The sequence below is a fragment of the Furipterus horrens genome, unplaced genomic scaffold (assembly GCF_987537825.1).
Source record: "Furipterus horrens unplaced genomic scaffold, mFurHor1.1.pri manual_scaffold_17, whole genome shotgun sequence".
NCBI classification, from domain to species: Eukaryota; Metazoa; Chordata; class Mammalia; order Chiroptera; family Furipteridae; genus Furipterus; species Furipterus horrens.
Genome location: NW_028327187.1, coordinates 116193950 through 116216917, shown reverse-complemented (window position 1 = coordinate 116216917; position 22968 = coordinate 116193950). Strand labels below are relative to the sequence as shown.

Below are 22968 nucleotides of genomic sequence, written 5' to 3'. Positions count from 1 at the left end.
ATATCTACTCTCAAGGTGTATGGGAAGAGACCCATCTTTTCATCTGTCTGTTGTGAATAAATGGTAGGTTTATGCTGAGGCATGAGGGTGTCTCTTCTGGGAGGGAGGAGTTATTCTTCCTTCTGAATATGGCCAGCCGTGGACGATATCAGCTAATAAACATCATTAGGAGCTGATCAGTTACGCCTCACCTAAGCTTAGCATTGAAGCTTGGGGATATTAGAGCCTTTCAAAAGCTGTAAAATCAATAGCGTCTGCGTGATGGGGCAGCTTTGCTCTCCATTGTATGTCCACGGAAAGGAGGCGGAAGAGATCAGAATGGGTACGTTCTGGAGCTACTAGCCGTACAATATACAGGGATAGGAGAGATGGCTGTGAGCGTGGAGGCAGGTGAGGCTCCTGAGAGTCAAGAAGTTTTCAACAAAGCAGGTGTTGGGGAAAAAAGACGTGCCCCAGCTGTTGGGAGGGGGGACTGCCCTTGGACTTCCCGGGCCCCTGGAGCTGTGGAAAGATCAAGCCTGTCACCTGTCTTTTTAGCCAACGTCTTAAGACCGGAAGACTTTCCCAGTCTGCCCTCTCCCGCTCTTGTCAGGGCGTAGAAGTGGGCAGAGGCAGCCACCTAGAGAGATAGGCTGGCTAGCCCGGAGCCCAGATGGGCATGGCCATGCGTCCTGCCCTCCCCTGGGTCCTGCCCAGCGCCCGCTCTTGCACCATGAACCCTCCCTCTGTGCGGCATCCTGCCGGGACCCCTGCACCTGTGCGTGGTGACGTCTTCCACAGCGCCGTTACTTCCCTTGTGCAGCTGACCCTCGTGCCTTCTGCTGCCTTCCCCAACGTCAGCACTCCTTCAAGGCCACAGCGACTGCCAGGGGCTCTGTGACAGTCTCCCTTGAACGTCTGCCCCTGAAGGGGGGAGACGTAGGTCCAAGTCATTGAGTCTTCAGTGCTTATTTACCTGTCCCCGTCTTCCACCTGGATGCTCCTGGGAGCTCGTGACAAAGGACCTGGCAGTGCGGATGCTCGGGCCCCACCCTGCACCTGCTGCCCCAGACCCTGCACTTAACCTGGGGATTCGTCTGCTCGTTATAGTTTGAGGAGTGCTGGGTGTGTCTTTCAGGGCTAAATTATATCTTTCAAGACCCCCCCATCTCCTTTACTTTTGGCCGGCCCCTCCCCCACCGGGCCTCTAACTGTGGGGAGCCCAGAGGCCTATCCTTGGTGGCCATCTGTGCGTTGATCTCCTGTCCGGGTGGCCTTCTTCAGTCTCCCCACCTCTCCAGTGTTCAATACCACCCGCTGGGGGTTGCTCCACCTGTAGGTCACCTTTCACTGGGTGCCCTCCTCCCAAACCCGGCTCAGTGGACCCTCCCTGTGGACGGCCCCTTGACCTCTCCCACGGGGGGCACGTTGGACCTGACCTCTCGGCCTTGTGGAACCGACACCCGGCTACCTGGCTGAGGGTGCAATCTTGGGCGGGGGGGATTTATTGACAATCCGTCTAGTACTAGGTTGGGATGCAATTGTCTAGATGTTTCAAACCAGTCGATCACTGAGTGAGTTGCTTCATATGTGTGTTGATAGTGGTCTTGAGTTCCGTTTATGGTGTTGGTTGTCAGTGCGGCTGTCCTCGGATCTAGGTGGGGATTTGGGGGAAATGCCAGGTTTCAGAAGGGAGGCGCGGCTGAGTTCCCAGCCCGTGGGCTCCTGGAGGAAGAACCCACTCCTTCAGGGGCCTGCGTGGACTCGATGTAGTAGCTCTGAGGTTAGCCGTGGGGTCCGGTCGGGGAGCCATGGACTGGCACAGTGCACGCTGGTGTGCTCATGACCGTTCATTTTGTTTACAAGTTTTCCTAGCGGTTTGTAAAGATAGTGGCATTTTTTGGTCCAAAACAGGGGTTGGCATGCTTTTTTTGTAAGCAGCCAAGTAGTAAATATTTTTGGCTCCGTGGGCCAAACTTCTCAGTTCTGTCCTGTAGCAGTAGGTGAACAAATGGGTTGGCTGTGTGCCAATAAAATTTTATTTACCGTTCCTCCCCGTCCCCCCCGAAAACAAGAAGGCTGCTGGCTGATGGGGCTCATGGGCCGTAGCTTGCCAAGTACTAATACAGAAAATAGGCTGGGTTCATTGATACTGAATTGGATTATTATTATATAGGAAAAACTAGGTGAAGGATTTGAGGATGAAGATTTTACAACATGAACGTTATAAAATGGGCAACAGTGAAGCTTCCAGGGAATCAGTCAATATTTATGCCTGCATATGTGGTTAGCACTGAGTAGGAAATATCTTAATATCCCCAGCCTGGCATTGTAATCTAATTAGGGCTGCAACGGATGAATTCAAGTGATACAAAGTTGCTAGGATGGACACAAATTGGAACCTGCGTGGGCTGATGTGGAATGGAAGATGGTCCAGGTATTTTTGAAAGCAGTCAGGCATGTCCCCCAAATGCTCACCGTAGTTGCCCTAAGACCCAGCAATTCCGCTCCTAGACTTATACCCAGGGGGGGATGAAGTCCCATACCCAGAAACCTGTGCGGCAGTGTTCATAGCAGCTGATTGCCAAAGCCTAAAAACAAACCCAGTTTCCACCCACGGACAAGTGGATGAGCAAAATGTATTCCGTACGATGGAATATCTTCAGCCGTAGACAGGGATGGCGCTCTGACACACGCTCCGTGTGGGTGAGCCTTGACCCCGTTAACATTGTGTGTGACAGAAGCTGCTAGTGCATCAGTGTCTGCGGATCCTCTGTGGCTGGTTGTGTGGTTAGACCGTTGTATGCTCTTCCCCATTCCCTCGTGAATGGCTGACCCCGTGTGGGAGCCACGCAGCCTCCAGGGCCAGGCGGTCCCTTTCCCTCCTCGGGAGCCTGGAGGCCTGTCACCGGGCCTGTGGGTGGGTGGCGTGTTGTGTTCCCGGCTGAGTCCTGGGCGTGGGCTCTGCTGATGGTGGGGGCTCACTGGACTCGCTTCTTTATTGCAGATTGAAGAAGGAGGTAAAGCCGCAGCGGTGGACAAGCTACTGGCCGGAGACGAGATCGTGGGCATCAATGACATCGGACTGTCAGGGTTTAGACAAGAAGCGATTTGCCTGGTGAAGGGGTCCCATAAGACCCTGAAGCTGGTCGTGAGAAGGTAAGACCTGGGCCTCGTGCTGTGTTCACCAAGACACACTGGACGGAGCAGAACAGCCACATGTGATGTCTGCCACAGTCCTGACATGGACTTAAATTGTGTGTGTGTGTGCCCACGCACTCATGCACATGCATGTATGCATGCATGCATATATATACAGGGCTGTCTCTTGGCCATGGATGAATGAAGCATTCACAGCTTAAAAAGATTCCTTTTGTCACCACTGATGGTTTGTTTTGATTTCTCAAGTGAATCTTTCTCTGGCAGCGTGTAGGTTCTTTTCTTGGCAGAGAAAAACTAGGCTTTTGTCCCAAATGAAGTGATGTGTTGTTGCCTGTTGCTTCCACAAGGTGGCAGGGTACTGGGATTTGGGGTTTTTATGCCGAGAATACTGTTACGGCAGGTAGCGTTACTGCAGGTAGACGGGAAGGTGGCTGCCAGGTGTTCCCTAAGCTGCGCTCAGGCCTGAGGTGAGCAGGTGGCCGGACCCTAGAGATTAGATTGTTGATAGACATTTGGATGATTTGAAGAGGTTAGAAAGTGAAATTAAGAACTCGATGCTTTTACGCATAGGAACTACGACAGTGTTCTGGAATACCGCAAAGGTGTCTGTGACTTGTTTTCATCTAGAAATAATTCTCCACCTTGCATTGTAGTTCACTAATTCACAGGAAAACGTGGCTTTGCTTTTTAAATAGCAGTCTTTCCGAGGTTGATTACATTTAAAAAAATAAATTGACTCAAGCACTTCCTTCAATTTTTTTTTTTTTAATGCAGGCTTGAAGACATTCCCAAAGGACTTTGCTTTTTCTTTTTGAACTAAAACAGCATTTAAGGAGGGGGTTCATAAACAAAGAAGAAAAGACTTTCATTCTTTGCTAACTGACTTTAGCAACCTTATTTCTAAGGGGTAAAGGCTGGCCTCCCTGTAAATTAGACGAATAAAATCTCAGAATGGCAGTTTCGGAGGCCTTTGGGGAGCATGGGACATGAGAGGCACGGTCATAGCATACAATCATTCCGTTGTGGTTGCCTGATTAAGCCTCCTCACAGGGGACGTGTGTTCTCACATCATTCAGGTGGATGTAGCGCAGTCCTGGTAGGGGTGGTAAGACAAGGGGGTCCTCAGAGACGTTAGAAAGCATCTCTGGGGATCGTTGCCCAGCCCCCAGGCTGGTTGTGGGCCCCTCTTCTCCTCTCTCCCCTCTTATCTACCTGGTCGGGCTGCCAGAGCCCCCAAAATACTGAGCCAGCTCGTCAGCTTACTGTGGGGACAAAGTTGTCTCTTCTGCGGCAAAGGTACCGGCTTAGTTGATGCCAGAGGCAGACTTGGGGCTGCGTAACAGTTAAGTAGTGCTTGGTGCACAAGGGCACATGAAGGACTTGAGTTCCTGGAGTCCAATGGACTGGGTGCACATCATGGAGAATCTGCTGGGGACCGTGTGGCCCTGGGAGGCAGCAGCAGATAACACGAACAGAACCGTTGACACCTGGGGGGACAGAATCAGGAGACACGAATATCTTCACTGCTGCAGCTAACCAGGTCAAACGAGATGTTGGTCAATGTCAGGTCTCATTCTAGGGTCCAAAAAGGTGTTGGTCAATGTTAGGTCTCATTCTAGGGTCCAAAAAGCAGGTGTGTAATAACCAAGTTGGCGTAGTAGTAATAGACATAAAGAATGGAATTAGCACCCCAGTCGAAAGTTGGGTGAAAGACACGAATTGGCAGTTCCTAAAATGAGAAACGTAAATGGGAATCAAGCCTGTGAAAAGATGCTTCCCTAGGAGTCTATGTTTATTTAAAAACGAGATGCTAGGTTTGCGCTCGTAATGATCTGATAGAGCAGCAGTGCCCTCTGGTGGTGAGATTGTGGAACAACAAGGACTTATTTGATAGGATGCTGATATGACTACACATGAGACAACTTTCCGGGTGAGCAGTTTGGCAACGCGTTTCGTGGACGCAGAATTTTATTTCTGGGGTCGTAGACACTGAGCAGAGGGAGATGACCGAGATGAACTAGAAACATCCACGCTGTCGTGTGCTGGCGTTAAGAGATGCCACCAGCATTGACTGATGGGGAAGGCTGCGTGTCAAGTCTAGCTACGTGGAACACATGCTTCCATTTATAGCAGTGCCTCATTTTTTTTTTTAAAGTTTCAATTTTTTAATTGTGGTAAAATACACATAACAAATTTACCACCTTCACCATTGCTCAGGCCAGCTATTTTGTAGTGTCTTAGTTTTGTAATAGCAGAACATATCAAGCTTCTTGCGTTTTTTAAAAAATATCTTCACTTTGGGATATTTTTGGGGGGAGGGTCTCCCTTTTATTTTTTTCTTAAGATTTTATTTATTTATTTTTTAGAGAGGGTGGAAGGGAAGGAGAAAGAGAGGGAGAGAAACATCAATGTGTGGTTGCCTCTCTTGCACCCCCAAATGGGGACCTGGCCTGCAACACGGACATGTGCCCTGACTGGGAATTGAACTGGCAACCCTTTGGTTCATAGGCTGACACTCAATCCACTGAGCCACACCAGCCAGAGCTATATTTTCTTTTATTGATTTTTAGAGACAGAGGAAGGGGAGAAACATCGATCTGTTGCCTCCCAGACGCACCCCAACCGGGGATCGAACCTGCAATCTTTTGGTGTACGGGATGATGCTCCATGAACTGAGCCACCCAGCCGGGGCTCTTTACATTTTTAAATAGGAGAAGCTTTTGGGGTTCAGTGTGCCTGTGCCCATAGGAGTCAGAGAGAAATTTGGTCCCTGGAAACTGTCAGTGTGTCCTCACATTCTGCTTTGGCCACACCGCACCAGAGGTTTCTTTATTGCACTGTGATCAAGAAAAAGACAGTGACTCTTTGGGCAGATGTTGGTATGCAGGCTACAATCGATCCTAAGAGGAACATTTTATTTTCTGTGATGTTTGTTTGGTTCCCTCTGTGAATGTGACGGGAAAAAGTGGTTTTATTGTTCAGATGGGCACTCCTGTCATTGGGAGTCAAGTGGGGCTGCATTCCCCATGTTTAGAAGCGAGTTTTTGAACTAGAGGAATATACTGAAGGGTACGTAATACAAATAGACCATCTGAGTTCTGCTCAAAGCACAGAGTCAAAGGCATGGGAAGGATGGGAGAAGGTCGTGGGGACCACTACCTGCCCAGCTGCCCAGGGGGCTGAAATGCTCTTGGACTTGAGAGCTCCAGTGTTTGCCCTGAAGGGTTGATGGAGCCACTGTGTAGAATCCCTTCTGCATGGCACATCCCCAGGTTCCTGCAAATGTGGTGTGCAGAGCATGGTTATCTGGCTCAGATATTTTTAGTATTTTGAGTGATATGTGTAACAGGATATAAAAACCAGCTGGCATGCGGTCAGCTGGAATCCTCAAGGTACAGGTGGTAAAGACGCTAAAACTCCAAAGTAAGTTTTGTCATTTTCCTTATTACAGAGGCACCGATGGGTGCTTTTAAAGTGATTTCTCTTAAGTCAATAACGTGTCGTGTTTTCTGTCTTCACGGACATCTCTGCTTAAATCTGGCTGTTTTTCCCTCTCCACTGCCAGGCAACCATGAATCTGACTTCTGTCTCATAGAAAAGTTAGCATTTTCTTTTTATTGACCTTAGAGAGAGAGGAAGAGTGGTGATGGTGGTGGGGATTTATTGTTTCACTTACTGATGCATCATTGGTTGAGTCTTGTATGTGCCCTGACCGGAGGTCGAACCCGCAACCTTAGCAAATCAGGACAATGCTCTCTAACGAGCTGAGCTCCCTGGCCAGGGCCTAGATTACTAAGCATTTTCTAGCACTTTACATAGAGGTCCCAGATGGATCACCCACTCTTTGAAAAAGCAATGCCTTTACAAAAAGGCACTGTGTACATAAACTCATTGAACACAGAAATAGCATATATTCCCTTACCCAAGAGGGTGGCCACATAAGGAGTTGGCCTTATTGCATCTGATTCAAGTGCCTGCCTGCCTGGGGTACCCTAAGAAAGGGTGGGTTTTTCTGGTAAACACGGAAGTTGGGTTAGTGTTCTGAACGATGAGGGTGGCCAGGGCGGGCGTGGTGGTTCTTGGGAAAGAGGTGTGTGCACCTCAGCATAAAACACGCCCATGCTTTTGTCAACAAAATGGGAATCGGGGTTCACGTGCTCACCTCCTCCCGCCTGGGATGGCTGCTGTGTCTGCTGTCCCGACGGCTGGTTTGGCCGCAGTGCGTGTGGCCAGTGGGGCCGTGAGCGGTCGCTCAGCCGGTTTCACAGAGTCGTGGCGTCTTGTTGCAGGAGGCCTGGGCAGCGCACATCCTGTCGCTGCGGAGGAGCCAGTCCTGGGGAGCGGTGCGTTAGGAGACACAGGATCGCTTTCTTCCCCTGGTGGAGTTTCTCAGACAGAGGAGCGAGGGCGTCTCCTTCCTCCCCTGGGGTGCCAGCTGGAAACAGGGTGTAACAGGAATCCCTGCCCAGTGCTCATATGCTCTCCGCCAGGGTGCCCACGCGGTGTCCAAGGCCAGTGGGGCCTCGAGGTGGGGCGGGGGCTTCAGCCCAGGGGTCCTGTCGACTGTCAGACCGGGAGGAGAGGCTGGGCGGGTGGAGTTTGCCTTGCCCTTCCGCCGGGCACTTTGCTCTGGGTCTCTGCTTGGCTAAGGAGCTGGTCACCTTCTCTTTGTCCCTCTCTCCTGCTCTCTCCTGCACTCCTTTCCTGGGGCGGCAGGCTGTCCCTGGAAGTCCTGCTGGGCAGTTCTGGAGTGGATCCCGGCTCCGGAACTGTCCCAGGTGGCCCCAGGCGATTTTGTTGGTGGCCCTACCCCTACCTTAGGCAAACGTGCTGGGGAAAAGACTTAAGACCAGAAACTGGGTCCCCTGCGGAGTGTGGCTTAGTAGGTAGGCCCCCATGGGGGATGTGCCGGGGGCTGGCTGGCTGTGCCCTGCTGCAGCTAGGCTGTTCGTGTGGGACACACAGCCATTTTTCTCCCGTCAGGCTGATGACCACGAATACAGCTCCTCAAGAGGACATACGATTTTAAACGCCTCGGGGAAAATTTCTTCTATATGTCATGCCACAAATTATCTCCTAAAGCTTCTAATGAGTATTTCGTGTCTCTTCTGAATTTATATAGTGACTCTGGCTTCATTCATAGCAACGTATGGCCGCCACCTGACCGCAAGCCTTACTCCTGAGCCAGCGGTGTGTGGCAGGCCGTGTAGCTAGGGCCTGATTATCGGGGGGCGGGGGGGGGGGGGGATTCCTGCCATTTCCTGCAATTGTTGGCCACCTTAAAGCCCTGTTGTGACTCCTTATGGCCACTAAGCTTGTATTCAGAAGCCAATTAATGCCCGCCCCCCCTTCCCCCTGGGAGCAGGTTCTTGCAGGGTCACTCAGACTGTGTGGCTGGGGATGCATTAGGGGTCAGATCTAGTGACAGCACTGGGGCCTGCTAGGAGCATGTTTCGTACAGCTTGTGTGGGGTTCTGGGGTCACGAAGTGGCAGTGAATTCTGCACCAAGCCAGTAGCGTGCCCCCGTGCCCGGCTAGTTGGGGCTGTGCCGGGCAGGGAGCCCTGCCTGGGGCCCCCCCCTCTGGTGTTCCGGAGGCCGCTCAGCACCGCAGTGCAGCTGGAAGACAGGCACGGCTAGGACATCGGCAGGTTGTGTCTCCGCACCCCCGTTTGTGGGCTCCCCCTGGGGGCAGAAACGGTGTGTGTTCCGAAGGAAGGTGTACGAAGCGGGAGCTTTGGGAGGGTGGTCTGAGATCATTTGTTCATGTTTCAGGGGAAAGTTTGTATTTTGAGCATTTTGCAGATTACGGTCCATTGCTATTGTACCTGTTTTGTGATAAAACAGAGTAAAGCTAGGATTTATGCTGGATAGACACCCTCACCTGTTTGAACTGTTTTCCATTTTTAAAAATTCTTTTAGTTGAGATATAATTGACCTATACTACCTTCAGGTGTCCAACAAAATGACTCAATAGGTGTACATATTGCAAAATGATCACAACAAGTCTTGTTAACATCCGTCACCACGCAGAGACAGATACTTTTCCTGTGATGTGAACACTGTAGCTTTTATTAAAATCAGGGAAAAAATCATGTAGATGAGAATTGTTTTATTTCTGGAAAAGTTGCTTGTGTTCAGACTTAGGCTTTGTGTGCGGCATAAGCATTTAATCAGATGAATCTCTTAACTCTGAGATGTTTCATATTCTCAGGCAAGTCGAGGCTAGTAAAAAAATGTTTTTCATGGCAAGGCATGCAAGTGATGCTTGTAAAATTTACCTTGAAAACGCTGATGGTTTGTAACATATTAAGACATGCAGAACAGGGTTCGCTTCCTTTCGTGTCTTTGTTTCTATAGATAAGACTCTCAGCCCTACTGCTAATCCTCACGGCCACTTACAGTGAGTTACGTAATGGTTGCACATGTGAGCGTCCTGCGTTTCTTTGCGGACAATCCACTTGGCTGAGATGTAGCCAGAGAGTGTGTGGGTGCCCTTTGACACAGTTAGGGCGCCGGTCTGTGAACCCAGGTGGTTTGGACAAAGCCTTCCTAGTGCTGCTGGTGCTGGTGAGATCGTCTTGCTGCTTTTTTCATTAGGAGGACAGGTTCCTTGATGTGAAGATGATAGAAGTGAATGGGAAAAACCGAAATCACTCTGCTGGGCTCCAGTTCTGCCTGGATTCATTAGGTGGCATTCCCATGCGGTCTTCTCTGGTCGGGCAGCAGCCTGGGGGAACTCCAGAGGCCGGAACGAGAGCCAGGTACTTGCCGTTGGTGGGGCAGACCAGGGGTGCCGGCTGGCCTGGTACAGAGGAACCCCGCCGCTTTCGTCCTGTGGGAATTCTGCGGGCCCTGGCGTTGGCTTAGCAGGCAGCGTTGATGTCTTGTGCCTGTCTCAGTGACTTGGGTCATTTGGGAATTGTCACCTTTCTCTCATCTTCTTCATGTGGAAAGGCAGGAACTGCTCAACTCCCACCCTGTAGGACTGTGGATTTTTTCGAGTGTGACAGCATGCACAGCGTCACCCTGTCTGACCACCGCTTGGTGGCGGTGGTGGTGGTGGTGGTGGTGGTGGGGATGGGGTCTTCTGGCCTTTAGAGAGCTCCCCGAAAGGCTTCCAGGGGTGGAAATTTTCTTCTGCTAAATGTATATAGTCACGTATGCAGTGCTCTGCCCTGTGTTTGTACAAGCATGGCACGTATGTTAGAAGCACCCCAAGCAAGTGGCTGGGCTCTGCGCTCTGGGGTGCTGGGTGCGGAGTGAGCTGACAGGCATGTCCCCTGGCAGAGGGCAGGAGGGACGCCCACCTCCACTGCCGTCTTGCCTGAGGACTGGATCATCCAGCCCTTTCTTTGAGGGCTGAGCCACCTTCGAGACCCAAAGATGGACCCTCGTCAGCAATCCCAGAGAGGATGCAACAAAATAAGATGTACATTTGGGCGGGAAGCAGTTCTCACCTAGAGGCTGGGACGCCCCGGGGGTGCCGCTTGTGTCTCCGGGGGGAGTGGCTGTGGGCTTGTCCTGCTTCCCCTGGAAGCTCCCCTCACTGGTTTCCTCCCTCGTGTCCCTGCCCCAAGCCCTGGGTGTGGGTTAAGCTGTGCTGGCCTCCCTTTGGGGCTGGAATGAGGGATCCGCAGCTTTCCTAGCCTTTCCAGCCTGCCTCTGGAGTGGCTTTCCCATCCATTCGTTCTCCCTCCCTTCCTCCCTTCCTCCTTTCCTCCCTTCCTTCCTTCCTTCCTTCCTGTTAGATGGTTCCCTTGGGGATGTGTCTCCTGACTGTGCTGGGGCCTGGCCTGGCCTGAGGGAGCAGATGGCTGGCTCAGGTGTGGTGGCAGGGCCCCTGCACACGCGCCCCCGCCCCCGCCTGCATGAGTCCAGCCTGGTGTTGGTCTTTCAGGCCCTCCTGGCACGGTGTCTTATTCCCCTGTTCTGGCCCATCTGCGTGCGCCCCCCAGCCCCCGCATCTCCAGGGACTGGCCGTTGAAAGCCCCCTGACTGTGCATCATGTGTGGGAAGAAGCACCTCAGTGCTGGGGACACAAGGACCTTAAACTCGCGTCCTCCTTTCCGCTGCATCAGCGGCTGTGACGCGGGATGCGCGCGTGCGGACGCTAAGGGGCGCCAGACCTCTGCCCGCAGCCTTTCCTGCGCAGCAGTGTCCCAGGCTGGGGACGGTGACCAGCGCTCAGTGCTGAGTGAGTGGCCTTCCGTCTCGTGGCATCAGAAATCCAGCCTTCTCAGGCCTCAGGGGCGCTTGCCCACAAGCCCGCGGGGACCTTCTCCAGTCCCCAGATGCGTGCATCGCGCGCTAGGACGTTCAGAGCATTTGACAGAAAGCACAAGTATTTTAGGAAAATTTCACTGTTCCCAGTGATGGTGGCGTCCTCGCTTATATCAAGCCTTTCCAGGGGGGTTTTCTTTTGGTCATTCTTAAAAACAAAACAAAACAAACAAACAAAGAAAAAACCCTGATTAATACTGTAACTGTTGACGGCGCCTCCTTTTTATTTATTATTTTTAATTTAATTTAAAAAGAATCCTCACGCAGGGATCTGTTTATTGATTTTAGAGACAGAAAGGGTGGGGGGAGAGAGAGGAAAAAAAAAACCTAATGAGACGCAGACATTGATCGATTGCCTCCCTCACGCCCCCCCCCCCCCAACGGGGGAACGAACCCGCAACCTTTTGCTGCATGGGACGACGCTCTAACCCACTGAGCCACCCTGCCAGGGCAACTGTGTCTTCTTGAAACAGAGACCCGGGTCTGTGTGTTATCTTTCTAAAAGGAAAAACAACATGGCCCCAGGCATGCCAGCAACAGGGTAGGACTGTGGCCTCAGGTTGTAAGGCAGCCCCCGCCCCCAGCCTTCTTCCTCTCTCTGCCCCCTGTTTCCATCAGCCTGGGGGGTTCCTCCATTCATTAACTCTCAAGGAGGATGAAAGAAGTGGTGGGGATAGGAGCACAGACGAAGCCATCTGAGCATGAAATGCACGTGGCCAGGACCTTCCTCACGAGGGTCCTGAGACATTCCAGGAGGTACTGTCTTGGTCTTACCGCCCTTGATTTATTTCCACGCCGTGATACCTTCATGTGTCTAGTGCTTTATTGAGTTCATGGGAAGCTATCATACAGTCCCTGCGTTGCACGTCCTGCCCCGAGGTCTTTTTCCTCCTTGATGACCGGAGTTGTCAGGTGGTTTGTGTTCGAAATGCTCTTTGGGTTTTCCTCTAATGTTCTTCCTTGCATGGTATTCTTGAATGCTTTTGCCTGCTTGGGAGATGGTTGGATCTCCTGCAAGTACTCAGAGAGGCTGCATTGTCGGGTGGTCAGCCGTCCACCGCGAGGTCGTTCGCTGCTAAACGGAAGGCCTGGAAATGCCAGAGGTGCCCAGAGGCTCTGTTACAGTTAGATGGCAGCTGGAGACATTTCCAGCTGGGCGCGCCTGCTGTACCTGGGCAGGTGTGGCCAGAAAATCAACAAACCACCCACGGGATGGTGCGGACTGTGGAGTGGGAACTGGGAAAGGCTCAGACCGTGTTCGGAAGCCCTGGACTGGACCTGCTGAATGGGGGCACCGTGAGCACCCCATGATGGGGAACTGTGAGAGGTTCAGGGGCCCATGTGCTGCTAATCATAGTTTACTACGATGTAGCCGTATTTCCTCAAGTGAGTAAATAAACAGAAGGAATCCACACGGAGACCCAGCTGAGCTGGGGACTCCTGGCACTTTCCTCCAGCCCCGGTACTTTGCCCCCAAGAAGGGTGAAAATGCCCGCAACGCTGTGCTGAGAGCCGAGGGCCCGCCCAAAGCTGTGCCGAAATAGGAAAGCTAGGAGGTTCTGTCTCTGGTCTCAGTGCGGAGAGAAGGGCAAGGTTTACTTGGCTGGAATGCATTGGAAGAATAAGGGTTGGCTCACCTTTTGGGGTCTCAGAAGTTTAAAAGGCATGTCCATGCCCAGGGACCAGCAGAAGCGCCTGAAATCAGTGCTCTCCACACCACGTAGAAGCGGCTGCGCTGTCTGTGCAGACTTGGCGCGAAGCTGTGCCATGCGTGGACCCCCTGAGTCGTCTGCCTTCTTTTTCAGGAGGAATGACCTGAGCTGGAGGCCTCATTCCTGGCACGCCACCAAGTTCTCCGACAGCCAGCCCGAGACATCCACCTGTCAGCTGTCCTCCGCCGGCGCCTGCCCTTCCTGGCACGGCCGCCCCCACGCCAGGTAGGCATGCGCGTCCCCCTAGGGTGGGTGGTCTGAGGCTCTGCGAACACCCCTCACCTCTGTTGTGACGGTGTCTGCCTCGGCTTCAGTGGTTTTGTTTTTCTGACGAGGAAAGGCCATTGACACACCACTGCTGGCAGGACTCTGTAGTCGTTCACGGTGCAGGCAGGTGCCCTGGTGCGCCAAGAGTGAGGACGAGTAATTTGCTTTTCCTTGGTATTGTTTAATGGATGAATCAAGAGCCTGGGGCTGAATTCCTTAGGGCCAGCTGAGCTGGTTGTTCTGAGTCACCCGTGTGCCCACAGCCATGCCCCTGTTTTGAGATGTTTTCACATGGATTGAAAGGCCGAAGCCATGTGGGTTGAGCAGGTGTATTGTGCATTAGCTCCCCCAGGTGCTGCCGCGGAGGTTGGGAAGCCCGGGATTCCAGAGCCCGTGTGCTCAGGTGGCGACCTGCCTTGAGCCCTCCAGTGGTTCCTCCATGAGGGTGAGGCAGAGGGGGTGGCTGTTAGTTCTGGGTCAGTGCAAGGGGAGGTGCCGGTTAGCCTGGCCTACCTGGGACCCACATTTCAGGGTCAGACGGCTAATGCCTGGTGACCACAGGACAGCACCTGGGTGGTGTTGCTTGAAGAGGCTCCTGCTAGTCATAGAGCACCGACCAGTCACCTCAGGTTAGTGGCCAATGTCCTCACTAGTGACTTATGAGAAGAATGACAGTAGTAGTGACAGTAATAATGTGGCTCTTATGTGTATGCATGCATATTGGTGTACCTACATGTGTGCATGCATGTGGGCACATGTGAATGCATACACATGCACATGTATCTGATCTGTTTGTGCATATGGGCATGCATGACTGCATGCATGTCTGCACACAAGTGTACCTACACACGCATTCGTTTATGTGTAAGTACATGTGGATGCCTGTCTGTACACATGTGTACGTGCGTTTGTTTACACATGTGCATGCGAGTGCATGCACATTTGTGCACACGTGTCTGTGCCTCCTTATTCCTTCGTTACATGCATGTAAGTGTGTGCATCTGTGAGTGTGCATCTATATAGGTGTGTTTGTTTTGGGGCTAACCTAACCAGGTCAAGTCAGGTTTTGGCTGACAATACTAGTCCGCTGCAACATCGGAAAGGACTCATGTCAAGTGAAGGCAGTACGTGCCTGATACAGCCGTAGCTGTACCGTGGTAATGCTACATCATGGCAACGGGTGCCCCGGGTGCATGTGGAAAACCACAGACCGTCAGCCAAGTGGTACGATTTCAGTGAAAAGCGGGCCTTTTAATTCATTACTGTGCCGACTTCCTGTCCTACGATATCCGCTCAGCCCATTTGGTGGTTTCTGGATGAAAGAGACAGGGAGGAGGCCCCATCTGTGTGCAGAGTTGTTTGTATGTCCTTGGACATGGGATCTCATGGAAAAGTCAGCTCAGGACTGTTGGTGGGAGGTTGGATGGAACAGGCCTCATTTAAGCCAAGGGTGCCTGGTCTGTCCTCACAGAAAAGGGCAGACACGCAAACCTCTGTCCCTCAGATGACTTAGCCTGCTCACATGCATGCATGCCTATCTGTACATACATGCATCTATGCACACATTTGTTTATGCATGCTTGTGCAAGTGTGAGTGTATATTCATATATGCACACACATGTGTATCTATACATGCATTTGTTTATGCATATATATTCATGCATGTATAGGTGTGCATGATGCCATAGGGTCTTCTCTTTCTTTGTTGTTAGTTTTGTTGTGTTTTTAACCTTGAAGCATGCATGTTCTAGCTCTGTTGAGCTCTAATGAAAGAGTTGCACTTTCTTGGATACACTGCTACACTGTTAGGACCTCACAGAAGTCATTCTTGAGTGAACGATGGATCCCCTGCTTGCGATACACCTGATTTTTCGTTTCCTCCTCTTAGACCCCATCCTAGTCAGGGACCCCTGTTCAGGGCACTCAGGTAGCTACAGGTGAGCTCAGCACAGTTTCATTAGGCACTGCGCTCAGCTTCGTTTGGTGGCACAGGTAGTCTGTCCCCGGACTCACGTACCCGGCGTTCCACGGGCTATGAGCCGACAGGGTGCTCTTGCCACTTTAGTAGTGGCTTTGCGAAAGGGATGTGTTGAACGTGCCCTTTTTAGGCCACTCACCTGTCGCTCGAAAGGAGCCCCAAACCATCCAACCTGTCTTCTCATGAGTCATGAAAATTATTCTTTTCATCATAGCCCACCCCACAACCATTAAAAAGTCTATAAAAACCGTTTTTCGCTCACAGGCGCTGTCCTTACCCGGGGATGGGTCACTAGCATGGGCAGGTATGTAGGGGTCACCTGCGGCCTGCGCTCCGTGCTCTTTGAAATGCTGGAGCCCAGGTGGGCCACGCCCACAGCTCGGGCCACGCCCACACTTCGGGCCACGCCCCACTCCCAGGCGCTTTCCCTTCGCCCTGGCACCAGTGTTTCTGTGCAGGGCCGGCGCCGTTCCCGGTGCCCTGGCCCTCCCTTTCCTTTGTGCAGACACGACCCTCACGCAAGCCGTCCCTGTGGTTCTTCTCGTCAACAGCTCGTCCTCGCAGGACCTGTCGGGCGCATGGGAGCAGACGAGCCTGCAGCGCGCCTCGGGCCACTTCAGCTCCCTGGGCAGCGTGGACAGCCTGGACCAGCCCTCCCAGCCGCCCCCCTCTGGGCGCCTCTCGGCCGCCAAGTCCAACAGCAGCATTGACCGCCTAGGCGGCACCAGCAAGCGCGACTCGGCGTACGGCTCGTTCTCCACCAGCTGCAGCACGCCCGACCACACCTCCCCCAAGGCCGACGCCTCGTCCACGGAGAACATCCTCTACAAAGTGGGCCTGTGGGAGGCCTCGCGGCCCGGCGGCGGCCGGCAGGACCCTCAGGGCCTGGAGGAGAGGCTCTGGCCCGCTGCGCCCAGGGTCTCCCGGGATGGCAGCAGGAGCCCCAGGCTGGAGGATGCGCCTGAGCCCAAGCTGCCCACGGCGGGGAGAGCCAGTTTTGGGCCCGTCTGGCACGTTCCCGATAAGAAGAAAGCACCTGCTTCCCCTCCCCCGCCCCTGCCCCCTCTCCGCAGCGATAGCTTCGCAGCCACCAAGAGCCACGACAAGGCCCAGGGCGCTCCATTCTCAGACTCGGCCACCACACAGCACTTGGTGGGCGTGACCCGCGTTCAGCCCCGCGGTGACTGGAGAGCGGAGCCCGCCGATCCTTCGCGGAGGCTGGCGCGCCCCGGGGACCGCAGAAGGCCCGGGAGCTCCGGCTGTGCAGCCGACGCGCACCTGGACGGCGCGTGGCCGTCCGCCCACCTGGGGGCGCCCAGCCGGCTGCAGGCCTCCCTGTCCAGCACAGACGTGCGTTGCCCACCATCTAACCACGGGTGCCAGCACCCGCGCCAGTACAGCGACGGGAGCGCCTCCCTCCAGGAGCTGCCGCGTGGGGCCCTCCCCGGGGTTCATCTGGAGGCTTCCGCCCAGCGCTTCCAGGACGACAGGTGGCCCAGTGCTGCCGACCGGAAGGGGGACGGCGCGGGGCAGAGCCACTACCCCTCCGTGAGCCCAAGGCCGGGCCTTGCGGGGAGCCCTCAGGCGTCCCAGCTCCGTGAGGACCATGGGCGTTGTGCGTCACCTCTGGGCGTCCTCGTGTGTCCTGCCACACACCCGGCGGGCCAGAATCCCCGCTCTCACCGCCCCCAGGACGAGGAGGCCCTGGAGGGGGAGAGGGGCGACCCAGGGGACAGAGGAGTGGGGGGCCGCTCCTCCAGGATGGAGGAGCTGCAGAGGACCAGCCATGGCGACCGAGCCGGTGCGAAGAAGCTCGCTGATGGCTTCAAGTGGGCCGACGGGGAAAGCGGCAAGATCTCTGCGCACAAGACGCCCATGCTGCACTCGCTGACCCAGGAGGGGGCCCGGCGGCCGGTGGACAGCCAGGAGGGGCCCCCGCCCTTCGACGCCCAGGTGGGCAAGCCCACGCGGCGGAGCGACCGGTTCGCCACCACCCTGCGGAACGAGATCCAGCAACGGCGCGCCAAGCTGCAGAAGAGCAAGAGCACCGTGGCGCTGGCTGCGCCCGAGGAAGCTGCAGGAGAGGCTGGCGGCTGGCGGGGGGCCGCCACCCCCGGACCCGTCCTTCCTGGGCACCTATAAGGACCACCTGAAGGAGGCCCAAGCCCGCGTCCTGAGGGCCACGTCGTTTAAACGCCGCGACTTGGACCCCAGCCCTGCTGACCATTACGCCGGGTCACCAGAACCCAGGGCTGAGAACCACCGCCCGGACCCCAACAGCATGCCCCACACCTGGAAGGCGGGCCGGGCCAGGCCGCCCTCGGCCGGAGGGGGCGCGCCCCACCTGGCCCGCATTGGGGGCCGCAGACGGTTCACGGTGGAGCAGAAACTGAAGTCCTACTCGGAGCCGGAGAAGATGAATGAGGTGGGGCTCTCAGGGGGTCGCCGCCCCCGCCCGCACCCCGAGGACGCTGTGGGGACGTTCGCAGACAGGTGGAAGTTTTTTGAGGAAACCAGCCGTCTGATCCCACAGAGGGCCGGCCCGAGGCCAGCGCTTCCCGCAGGCCCAAAGGCGAAGCTGGACGGGCCGCAGGGCCACAGGGACCCGGGTGCCGAGCCTCCGCCCCTGGAGAGGGCCCGCACTACCTCCTTTGGAGAAAGCGCGGGAGGTCCCAGGAAAGCGGGAACGACGGGGACCTCGGAACCGCCGCAGAGGCTGGGGACCTTTGCAGAGTATCAGGCCTCTTGGAGGAAACAGAGGCGAGGCCCGGAAGCCAGGGGCTCAGGCAGGTACCACTCGGCCGATGACATCCTGGACGCGAGTCTGGGCCCCAGCGAGAGGCTGCAGCACGTGCATGAGCGGTCGCGCTCGTCGCCGTCCACAGACCTCTACAAACAGGTGAGTATCGCGCTCAGGTGAGGACAGTTGCCCCGACAGCTATCTGAAGGCAGGTATAGAACGCCCCTAAAATATCATGGCCCAATGCCAGCATGACCTGTATCCAGTCATTGCAGCGTTGACAGGCACTGGTTCTTCCACCTTGAACTTGTGGGAAAGGGACCCAGGGGCAAAAATCTGTACGTTCACATTTTTTTTTGTTTACATCATCGTCTGAAGATATATATAGATTTCAGAGTCGGGAAGCGGGGGAAACAGGAATATTGATCAGTTGCCTCTCGTATGTGCCTCAACCGGGGAACAAACCGCAACCTTTATTGGTGCGCCCGATGATGCTCCAACCCACGGAGCCACCCAGCCAGGGCAGTGGCAGTGTTAAGTGCCAGAATTTCACCTGGAGCTCCTGGCCCCCTCCTGTCATCCCTTGCTTCTGCTGTCTCCCTCTGCCCCATGAGCCTGTCTCTGCCTTAATCCAAAGCCGAGGCCTTGGAGGAAATGAGAAAATGGTAAGTTGGTCCCTGAAATGAAAAGTGGTATTTTATGTCAAGGGTTAAGAAAACTAGTGATAGCCATTTTTCAAACATGGATGTCACTTAATATTTTTAGTATCTGTTCTTTCTGTTATTGTTATTATTATTGTGTTGTTTTTGCAAATATTTTTAAAGATTTCTCTGGGGCAAATGTAATTGAATAGCAATGCACTTTTTTTTTTCATGTTTTAGAAATAGATGTTTATTACTTCGCCCACTCCTTTATTTCCCGTAGTTCTAGTTTTAAAAATAACACCTGCTCGGTGTCAAAATAATTATAGGATAGAAAAGCATTAAAAAAAAAAAATCCTGACCCATGGGTGCATTGCACTTTTTTTAAGGTAAAAACTTGATGTGAAGCGAACTACTTATATATATCCATACTTGAAATGTAGGTAGCTCCTCTCTCCCCGGTTTTCTGCTTTTTCTGCCTCTTTTTTTTAAAAAAGATTTTATTTCTTTATTTTTAGAGAGATGAGGAAGGAGGGAGAAAGAGAGGGAGAGAAACATCAATGTGTGGTTGCCTCTTGTGTGCCCCCAACCGGGGCCCTGGCCCACAACCCGGGCACATGCCCTGACTGGGAATCGAACTGGCGACCCTTTGGTTCGCTCAATCCACTGAGCCATAGCAGCCAGGGCTTTTTGTGCCTCTTGAACCTGCATTTCTGTATCTCCAATTAAAGATTTCCTGCAGCAGCACAGGCGCGGTCTTTTAAAAATAACCAGCAGCAGGATTTTTTTTTTTTTCGCGCAGCACACGTGTGAAGGACAGGGGCCTGGGCCCGGGCCCGTGGGCTCTGGGAGCCTTGGTTTCTTCCCTGCCAGTGCCCTGGCCTGTGGCCTGTGGCCTGTGGCCTGTGCAGCATGACCGCTGAGAATTTCATGTTTGGTCGGTCAGGAGACCGGAAACCCAGGCTCGGGCAGGTCCCGGGGCACGAGGTTCTCTGTCACAGTGAGCCCTAAGCAGCTGGGTGGAATTTGGTTTGGGTTATTTTGGAGCCTGTTCTGTCCCATGGCTTCACAGACCTCGTGTAGTAGATACAGGGTCTGGCTGAGGCATTTTGCTGCAGCCGTTTGAAGAGCTGAGCCCACGAGCCCTGTGGCTGTGGGTCCCACGAGACAGCAGGCTGCGTCATCGCCTGGCGGGCGAGCCCACAATGACGGGGTGCGTAATAACAGCCGTCTTGAAGAAGGCGGCCCGATGACTTGGGCGTCCCTGTGCTGCCCTTGGCAGGAAGCTCCCATTGAGCCGAGGCGGCGAGCGGAGGACCCTGGTGAGCACGGAGAACTCTCCTATGCAGTCGGGACCGAGGAGCGGTGCCCCACCCCGAGGTAGGTGGCTTTGGGACTGCGGGTATCAAGAAAGCTTCCGGGGGTGGGCTTCTTAATGGTGGGCGGATGCTCAGTTAACAGTGTCAGGCATCCGGTTTCAGTGAGACCTGAAGGAGCTGCTAACGGCATTCCAGTGTGCCCGGGTGTGCCCCCCCCAGTCTTGGCTTGAGCGGCGGCTCCACATGCTGTGTGGGAGGGGTCCTGAGGACAGTGAGGCCTTCCAATGCCATCGCGGTACTTTTCGTTCTGAGAATGGCTGCTCTGTTTTCTGTACAGTAGAGTGTTTTATGTGGGCAGGGGAAGCCCAGTTTCATGCACTTGAATGCAATGCTTTATCCAGGATGTTTTCGTCACCTCGTGCACAGCTGGGTTGCTGGGGCGCCATCTCCCGATCTCATTGCCTCCCAGGACGGCCAGTCAGAAAGGGACAGGGCGAGCCTCTCTAACCCTCACGTGTTTAATGAGTTAACTTTGAGCTTTATCCTAGATGTGAAGTCCTCGGACTCCCCAGGGACAGATCAGAGCATGTGCGAGAATGTGGGTGGAGTCCTGAATGATGCCACAGTTGTGAAGTGTTGCCAGTGTAGCTGTTTCATTGTAACGAGGAAGGAGTTCTCATCAGATACACAGTGTCATGTTGCCCTTGGCACCAGAGGGCCGCGCAGGGGAAAGGATAGGGCCCCGCAGGAACTGTCGCATGACCCTATTTAAAAGGCTTGAGGGGGGGATGGGAATAAAGGTGTACGATAGGATCTCTGCGTGCTGATGTTTCTCACGCCTTGGGACTCTCTGGTGATGGGCGCAAAGTCCATTTAGACGTGATCCTCAAAGCTCCAGCTTCCCTTGCAGAAATAACCAAGTTAAACGTTTGTTTTGTGGAATGGGGTTTGCTTTCGTTTGCCTTCAGACCGAGTGCTATCAGTGTCACCCGGGGGTTGGGGGGGATCTGTGTTCCCGTGGCTCTTAGGAGCCGGGAGCGGTATTCCGTACACGTCTGTGCAGGAAGTGAGTTGACTTAACACTGAGCACGGCTGAACCCAAGAAGCCCTGGGGAAGGGAAAGGCCGATGCATAATACCCCCAGAGCGCAAGGAGCACAGTTACAGCTTTATTCCTGCGGATTCTGAGCGCGTCGGGAGCCGAGTGCCAGCTGGACGTGCTTCAGAGCGCGCTCCCAGGCCCTGCCGCGCGGGCGTGCCGTGGGTGCAGCTGCGGGCGCGGCTGTGGCTGAGACAAACAATTCAATTAAGAAATGGGCAAAGGACCTGAATAGCACTTCTCCAGCAAGGATACACAGCGGGTCCACAGACACATGAAGGAATGCTCAACGTCACTAGCCATCAGGGAGATGCAAATAAAAACCACAATGAGATGCCACCTCACACCAGTGAGAATGGCCGTCATCAACAAAGCAACAAACAGCACGTGCTGGCGAGGACGTGGAGAAACGGGAACCCTGGTGCCCTGCTGGTGGGAATGCAGCCTGGGGCAGCCACTGTGGAGAACAGGACGGGTTTCCTTCTGCACGCGTGCCGGGAGCGTGTAATTAAAGCTGCAGAGGGTTGCTGTGGTGTTTGGGTTGAGCTCCCCTGCTGTGAGCAGAGTCCCAGTGAACAGCTACGATGTATATATTGTGTAATATAAGTGGCTCTATCAATAGTGAAAGGGTCGGGAGGAAGGGGGAGGGGCCGCACGGCCCGTGTGTCACGGCCCTGGCTCCGAGCTGACTGCCAAACTGCTCCGCAGACATGAGTTCCAGGAGCTTTCTGCTTCTGAGCTACAAACCCAGCAATTTTCAGAATTTTGGGTGCTTCTAAAGCGTGGCAAGCCACACTGAAATTCTAAGATAGAAATGTTGGAAAGTTGTTTACAATTTTTTTTCAGAGAATGTCTCTTTTCTGAAGTGTTGGCAGGAAATTGTGCCCTGGAAACATTACATTTGATGATCGTAAAAGAAATGAAAACTCGGGCAAGGATCGTCTTTCACTCACACATACAAAAAAACAAACAAACTATAAATGCAAAGATTGCATGATGCTCAAGTATTTCACATAAGTTTAAAGTAATGTAAACATGTCTGTCTAAAGAATATAAATGGTGTAAATTACAGATCTGATGTTCAGTGCATGATTATAAAAACTTTTTGTTGTACTTTGTTGAATTGACAAAAGAGCATCACGATAAGATTATTTGGGCAAGGGAAATAAAGGAAAAAATAAACAAGTGGGACTGTACCAAACTAAAAAACTTCTGCAGAGCTAAAGAAACCATAATCAAAAAGAAAGGGAACCAGCTGTGTGGGAAAACATATTTGCCAACAATACCTCAGACAAGGGATTGATCTCCAAAGTATATAAAGATCTCATATGAATCAACACCAAGAAGAAAAACAATCCAGTTAAAAATGGGCAAAGGACCTGAACAGACGCATCTCCAAGGAGGACATACAGAGGGCCCATAGGCATATGACAGAATGCTCAACATCACTAGCCATCAGAGAGATGCAAATAAAAACCACAGTGAGATACCACCTCACACCTGTTAGGAATTTTTTAATTTCAGAACATCCCGTGTGGTTTGTTTTTGTTTCTCAGTTTGTAAGGTCACCATGCAGGCCTCCTCTGAGCTTTTTGGGTTTAGTGTGTGGCTGCTTTTTTTGTCCACACTGGGAAGCGCTTACTAATTTCTCACTTTATGTACAGAATTGAGCACATGGGTATTGCTAATGCATGGAGACGGGAGAGGCTTTTTAGTGAACTCTTGTTGCCGAGCAAAGTGGGGCTCATTCATGTGGTGTCTTGGTGTACGACCCAACAATTAGTGTTGAG

The 22968-nt window shown here is 53.3% G+C and overlaps 2 protein-coding genes across 3 annotated transcripts in view; both read left to right on the top strand.

Annotated features, from left to right (window-relative positions):
• The window catches only part of LOC149991894 (protein Shroom2-like), a 93389-nt gene that overhangs the window by 45636 nt on the left and 24785 nt on the right, over positions 1-22968 (top strand). For both annotated transcript variants that reach the window (XM_090265163.1, XM_090265164.1), the window contains exons 2-5: positions 2987-3138; positions 13229-13360; positions 15932-18279; positions 20044-20141. In XM_090265163.1, the coding sequence (XP_090121289.1) occupies positions 17662-18279; positions 20044-20141 (716 nt within the window). In that variant the 5' untranslated portion in view covers positions 2987-3138; positions 13229-13360; positions 15932-17661. The remainder of the gene's footprint in view (positions 1-2986; positions 3139-13228; positions 13361-15931; positions 18280-20043; positions 20142-22968) is intronic.
• On the top strand, positions 713-17522 carry LOC149991895 (protein Shroom2-like). The gene is made up of 4 exons (XM_090264174.1): positions 713-835; positions 2987-3138; positions 13229-13360; positions 15839-17522. The coding sequence occupies exons 1-4, from the start codon at positions 713-715 to the stop codon at positions 17520-17522; spliced, it is 2091 nt and encodes a 696-aa protein (XP_090120300.1).

Coding starts and splice junctions, on each gene's coding strand:
- LOC149991895 (XM_090264174.1), top strand. CDS start 713: ATGAACCCTCCCTCTGTGCGGCATCCTGCCGGGACCCCTGCACCTGTG. Junction 836..2,986: donor CTTCTGCTGCCTTCCCCAAC/GTCAGCACTCCT, acceptor TCTTTATTGCAG/ATTGAAGAAGGAGGTAAAGC. Junction 13,361..15,838: donor CACGGCCGCCCCCACGCCAG/GTAGGCATGCGC, acceptor GTTTCTGTGCAG/GGCCGGCGCCGTTCCCGGTG.